Below are 7,071 nucleotides of genomic sequence, written 5' to 3' on the forward strand. Positions count from 1 at the left end.
ATTTCCAATCTTTCAAATAATTTAGAAATCTTAATAATAGGCACGAAAGTAGACACTCAACCATATACATTCAAGAAATAAGTATAGATCAAATAAGAACTATAATGCAAACCAAAAAGAAAGTTAATGTTCTTTACTCCCTTTAGAATTTTTTTTATGATAATCTTTGCCGAAAAGTCAGGCTTGAAAACTTTGACTCAGTTCTTTTCTTCCTTTCTTAAACTAATCAAAATTTTCCATGGTCTTTTTTTCTTCAGAGTATCTCTAGTAGAGTCCCTTCCTATATATCAGTGACTCTCAAAGATGGACTTACATCTGAAATCACCTGGAGAGTTTGTTAAAAATCCACATACCCAGTCCTAGAGATTCTGATACTTGCTTTCTCTCATCTAGTAAAGTAGAAAGGAATTAAAAAGTGAAGGTGATGAAGAGAGAGAAAGGGCAATTCTATATAATGAGGAAAAAGAAAATATACATGTGGCAAACTGAACTTATTTTTCAGACTGTAATTCTTGAACATAAAGCTAAGCTAATTTATTCCAGGAAGGGTGTTGTGTATTAAATTATGTGGTTCACAAATTCCTTTCAATTTGTTTCATTAAATCAATCTATAAAACAGGGAAAGTCTAATTTAGGTACTACTCATCTGTTAAACTACATGATAAAAGATGACACTCAAAGACCTACTTTACCAAATATTTAAATTGTAAACCCATTCAATGTATTATGCATCTTTCATTCTATCTCTATGGTGTTTAATTTCCTCTAAAGAATAAAGCAAGAGGTGGTATCTGTGTGGCTAGGTTGGTTAAGCATTTGACTCTTGATTCTGGCTCAGGTCATGATCTCAAGGTCATGAAATCAAGCCCCACCTCGGGCTCTGCACTGGGTGTGGAGCCTCCTTAAGCTCCTCTCTCTCCCTCTGCCCCTTAGGCTGTCTCTCTCTCTCTGAAAGAAAGAAAGAAAGAAAGAAAGAAAGAAAGAAAGAAAGAAAGAAAGAAAGAAAGAAAGAAAAGGAAAAGAAAAAAGAAAAGAAAAGAAAAGAAAAGGAAAAAAAAGAAAAGAAAAGAAAAGAAAAGAAAAAGAAACAAGAAAAAAGAAAAAGAATAAAGCATTAGGAGCACTCTTAACCACTTCTGGTTTGGCACTGTTTGAGTCAAGTCAATTTTTATAAAATACACTCTTAGAAATGATAAAAAATTTTTAAAGGAATAAAGCAGGGCAGCTCTGGTGGCTCAGCGGTTTAGCGCCGCCTTCAGCCCAGGGTGTGATCCTGGAGACCCAGGATTGAGCCCCATGTCGGGCTCCCTGCATGGAGCCTGCTTCCCCCTCTACCTGTGTCTCTGCCTCTCTCTCCCCCCGTGTCTCTCATGAATAAATAAATAAAATCTTAAAAAAAAAAATAAAAAATAAAATAAAGGAATAAAGCATTAATGTCAAAAACAAGACAAATACATACATATATACAAACAAATCTAAAGCCCTGGAAATCAAGAGGTCTAAATCTAATGGAGAAAAACAATCTTAAGTTCAGAAGACTGTATTCAAATCATATATACCCCCTAAAAACTGCATTTCTTCTTTTCCTCTGAAGTACAAAAAATAGTTTTTATAGTATTTGACTAGCAATTCCATACATATACACACTTTGAACTACCAATGCAATCTTTTAAGACCTAAAGAAATATTTTCTGCTCCTTAAAACAGGTGTTTCTGAAGTCTAAAACTACCCACCACTTGATTCTTCCTTGGATCCTTCACATGTTAAAACTACATACTGGTACACTGTGTAATAGCTAACCCTTCTTCTACCTTCTTTAGAGTTAAGCTATTAATGAATTTGCAGACTGTCAATAACTTAAGCAGCTACTTAAAGAATTCTCTTTGAATTCTCAAATTAAAATATAAATTCAACTTCTGTCACGATCTCTGAGTGACAGCCAAATATTTACAGATTTTTAGATGCTGCTAACATAAGAACACTGATAGCATTACAAGGGTATTCCTTTACATTTGTTTTCTAAAATTAAGAACTAGGGATCCCTGGGTGGCTCAGCAGTTTAGCGCCTGCCTTTGGCCCAGGGCATGATCCTGGAGTCCGGGGATCAAGTCCTGCATCGGGGTCCCTGCATGGAGCCTGCTTCTCCTTCTGCCTGTGTCTCTGCCTCTCTCTGTTTCTCTCATGAATAAATAAATAAAATCTTTTTAAAAAATAAAATAAAGAACTAAAACATTTTCAGCTCTTATTGTTAAGGGTTATCTCATAGGGCTCTATTCTGATCAACTTCACAGATTATCACCTATATGTTTTCACAACATCTTTAGGATATATTTGGCAAAGTTTAAATCCATAATTGCAAGGCACAATGGATTTGTTTTTAAACATCCTATTCCTTCTATATAAATCAATCTGAGGGGCGCCCGGGTGGCTCAGCGGTTGAGCGTTTGCCTTTGGCTCAGGTTGTGATCCAGGGTCCTAGGATCGATCGAGTTCCACATCAGGCTTCCCAAGGGAGCCTACTTCTCCCTATGTCTCTGCTTTCTCTGTGTATCTCATGAAATAAATAAAATCTTTAAAATGAATGAATGAATGAATCTGAGCTAATCAATTCCCAGGAAAAAACCTGCATCTTGCCCAAAACTTGACTCTTGAGAGCTTGTTATCCCCAGGCTAAAACAGATTATGTACTATTGCTCAGACTTGTTACTTAGTTTAGAAAGTTTTAACAAATATTGTAAAATAAATTGCCACTTAAGAACAAAATAACAAAAGTGGACTTAAAAAAAAGGGAAAAACATGTGATCTTCACATTTCTTATCAAGTACATTCCTGAAAGGTGAACAAGACAGCTAGTTCAATGGATCTAGATAAGAGAAGTAGGTACTAAAACAAAGGATTCTATTATAAAAAAAAAAAAAAGTATTCAAACCATAAGCTGAAGTAGAACACAGTAAACATAAGTGGAAACTAAGAAGCAGCAGTATAATCCGGTTTAACTAATGAAAGATTGAAGTAGAATAAAAATTATATAAAGAGAAATAGAGAGCCAAGGGCTTAGAACATAGAATTAAAGCAAAGCTGGCCCAGTATTCTTGAACATAGAGTTATATCTTGCCCACACCAGTAAGACAATTCCCTAGTGAACCAAGCCTATGGTGTAGACAATCCATAAATGACATACCTTCTGCACTAACTGGCAGAACAGAAAAGAAAAGAAAAAAGTAAATACATGAAAACTACAATAATCTAGCTATATGTGGATTGGTGTATTACCAATACTGCAAAAGTATGAATTAAATTTATGTTATTCAACAAATAATCTTTAAAATGCTGACCAAATGAACTATAAGTGAAGAAAATCAGACCATAGGCAGCCCCTGTATTTCTTTAATTAAAATGGACTCTATGGGAGGTGCCTGTGTAGCTCAGTCCGCCTTCAGCTCTGGCCAGGATCTCTGGGGCCTGGGAGCTGCCAGCTGTCAGCTCAGGAGGGAATCTGCTTCTTCCTCTTCCTCTGCCACTCCCCCTGCTTGTGCTCTCTCTCAAATAAATAAAAATCTTTTAAATAAATAAAAATAAAATAGACTCTATCCTTAGAATACAACTCGGTTTAACATAGGTGAGGAGAAAGAAAGTCGGAGAAGTGAAAAAAGTGAGCAAGACCTTATTTTTATGTATTCACATATATATGTTTCTCTGAAGTGGTTATCCTATTTCTCCCAAGAACATACTACCCAGTCTTTTCTCCTTATGCCCACCAGATACACAACCTGAAAAACAAATATCCATGTCAGAGATTCTGCCAAATGGATGCCATGGTATTATCTCCATTGCCTTTCCCCATTTAATTCCCCACCAAAATCAATGGCCATCACATGGAAGTAGCTTAATATTCCTTTAGAATTCCTTTAGAACATTCCTATGCCACTGCTATTTTTCCAAGTTGTTGCTAGAACTCTAACCTAATCCCTTATCTTCTAAACTCCACAGACACACAAGCTTATGATCTCTTATCTTCTAAATTCCAAATGAACAAAATGCTTCCTCATTCATAACCCTGGGCCTCGGTTAAACTGAACAAAGTGTTACTTTTATTTGTATATTTTTAAAGTCTCCCATATCTGAAAAATAATCCTTACATATTATGTTAAATCCAAATTAACATGGTGAAAATGTTTCTACTGAAGGCAAAGAATGAATTCTCATTATTATATCCAGTTGCTGTCTTGGAATACTGCCTCATATCATGGACTCTAAACAGAGGGAAGGAATGTGGCCACCCTCACCTTCCTGGAAGAGTTCGGGGAAGAGCATCAGTAATCAAGTTTGTAAAACAATTTTCTATCACAGAGAATTTTTGAGCTTTTAGTAAATACACATTCATACAAAGTTATTTCAATACTGAAAAGTGTAGAGTGAAAGATTCAAAGACTGCAAATGTGAACTTTCTACAATTCTCTTAAACTACACTTGACAGTAATGAGAACCACTTTTGCCTAGTGTTTGCCTAACCATAACACCTTAGGTAAACATCGGCTCTAATTAGTTACAATGAAAGAAACGTTTAGCCAGTTCATTGTATGCACGAACAATATCTTATAAACAATTAAATATATTACTATGTTTTCACTCTTAGGATATGTAAACAATGTCGGCCTTTCCATACATTCCTTGGAACCTACCAGTACTGTCAAGGACATCTCTAATAAGATTTCTCGGATGTGTCAGTGAGTGGGTGGAGGATGGCCTGTCTCTTCAAGGACATGCTTCCACTCAAGGTGGTTGGTAGACACGTTCTAAGTTTTCCTGGCCGTGACTTGGTTCCTTCCCACCTTGGCCGTCATACTCTTACCCTCTACTGTAACTCTGCTTCATTTCCCATTAGTGCAAAGGAGACCCTTCTTCCCAACCTAATGCTTCAACAAAGGGCTATTTATTTATTCTAGATGTTCAAGGTAAGGCCGGGGTCTCGGGAAGGTAAGTGGTTATGGAGGCTTGGAGTTCAGGAGGGGCCGGGAACAGCAGAAAGCCTTCAGCAGACGTCCCTTGGGCCACCAGCGGACAAGTAACCAGAAGGGGCTAGATGCCCACGGCCTCTTTCCAGGGGCGGTAGTGGCGGGAAGCGGGGTGCTGGAAACCGCGGAGGCGCCGTGGCCTATCTCTCGGGAAGCACGGCAGCAAGGGGTTGGCTGTGCGAGATGCCCTCGGAGGTGGCGGTTGCTCCCTGACCCCATGTGCCCCTGACAGGTAAGGAGGACTCACCGTGTGGCTCGGGCCGGGGCCCCGCGGGCGGCGGTGGCTCCTGGTGCTGCAGCGGGGAGGTGGAGGCGGAGGCCGAGGCCGAGGCCGACGTGATGAGGAGCCTCTGGAAGCGGTTGGGCGGCCGGCAGGGCACCTCCAGGCCGGCCGCCAGCTTGGCCTTGTTGGCGCTGGTGAGCCTCTTGAGGTGTACGAGCAGCTGCGGCTGGTCGCGGCGGAAGTGCGGGCTGTGGAAGTGGTGGAGCGGCCCGTCGCCAGCCGGCCCACCGCCCCCTGGTCCCGGCCCGGGCCCCGCCGCGCCCGGCCCGCCCAGCACCACCTTGCGGAAGCCGTAGAGGTTGAGCTGGCGGATGAAGCTGGTGAAGTTGGTGGTTTTGAAGAGCTCGGGCTCGGCCCCGGAACCCCCAACGCCGCCCCCGCCGCCGCCGCCGCCGCCCCCGCCGCCGCCGCTCCCGGCCCCTGCCCCGGGGGGGCTGAGCAGCTCGGCCTCGAAGAGCGGCTGGTCGATGAGCAGCCCCTCGCCACGACCGTCCCAGCGGATCGAGCGGTACCGGGGACTGTTCACCAACCGCCACAGCTTGGCGGGGAAGTTGTTGGGATTGATGGGGGTGGAGAGCAGCGCCTCCTCCATCGCCCCCACCCCGGCTCTGGGCCTCGCCCCGCCAAGCCTGGCTCTCCCACCCCGTTCTCGATCCCCCCCTCCCCCTTCGCCAGGCCTTCGCTGCGCCCTGCCCCCTCCGGCCTGTGCCCGGCCGCCGCGGACCCTGGGACCGTTGGCGCACGAGCGCCCCGCCGCGCCTTGCAGCGCGGCCAATGGGGCCTCGAGTTCTCGCCGCGCGGCCAGACGCGGCACGAGCCGGCCCGCCCCCTGGACGCCGCGCCGCAGGGCACGCCCGACGCCGCGTCGAGCCCCGCCGCGAGCCCCGCCGCGTGCAGCAGCGTGAGGCGCTGCCGCGGCCGCTCGCGTTCCCTCGCCGCCGTCCCGAAACCGCAGGGCTTGGGAGGAGCCGCTGCCTTCCACGTCGCGTTCAGTCCTGCGAAGAGATAAGCCCGATTATCCGGCGAGGAATACCAAGACTCCTGTGTATCACCTCAGCCAGCGTGTGGGGGATTTAGAATTCCCAAAGTGTGCACTTGGCGATTCAAAGTTGGCCATTCTGGAGAACAAAGGGCCCAACTCTCTAATCTGAGTAGCTATAAACTAAGTATAAACGAACAGTTAAACTGTTTGTTTCTCCAGAATAAAAATGGCGATGGGGCTATGGTATCCTCCGGAAACGAATTCACCTTTTAGATAGTAACATTTTATGTGTTTTTAAATAGACCCTCTTAGGGCAATAATTTTGCTCAGCACAGGTTTACTCGAGGCGGAATGAGAACCGAGGGGCCTATGAGGAGGGAATCCGAAGACTATGAATACAATCCTGTGTGCCTGGTCAACCAGGTGGTGCCACCTTAGACATTAAACAGAAATAAACCTCACATGAGATGGGACAGAATTCTATAGTATCCATAAGGATAAACCCCTGTCCGATCAATAAATAATGTAGCAGGAGCTGTGCTGATAAAAAAAAAAAAAAAAAAAAAAGAAAAAAGGTCCATTTAGAAATGGAAAGAGGGGCAGCCCCAGTGGCTCAGCGGTTTAGAGCCGCCTTCGGCCCAGGGCCTGATCCTGGAGACCTGGGATCGAGTCCCACGTCGGGCTCCCTGCATGGAGCCTGCTTCTCCCTCTGCCTGTGTCTCTGCTTTTCTCTCTGTGTCTCTCATAAATAAATAAAATAATAAAATAATTTTTTAAAATGGAAAGGGTT

General features: G+C 44.0%; 1 protein-coding gene across 1 annotated transcript in view; it reads right to left on the bottom strand.

Moving 5' to 3' along the window:
- Nucleotides 1-5,891, bottom strand: part of HSF5 (heat shock transcription factor 5) — a 47,268-nt gene extending 41,377 nt beyond the window's left edge. Inside the window, exon 1 of the mRNA XM_025996240.2 lies at nt 5,264-5,891. Within this exon, the coding sequence (XP_025852025.2) occupies nt 5,264-5,891 (628 nt within the window). The remainder of the gene's footprint in view (nt 1-5,263) is intronic.
- Nucleotides 5,892-7,071: the final 1,180 nt, after the last annotated feature.

The sequence above is a fragment of the Vulpes vulpes genome, chromosome 2, assembly GCF_048418805.1.
Source record: "Vulpes vulpes isolate BD-2025 chromosome 2, VulVul3, whole genome shotgun sequence".
NCBI lineage: Eukaryota > Metazoa > Chordata > Mammalia > Carnivora > Canidae > Vulpes > Vulpes vulpes.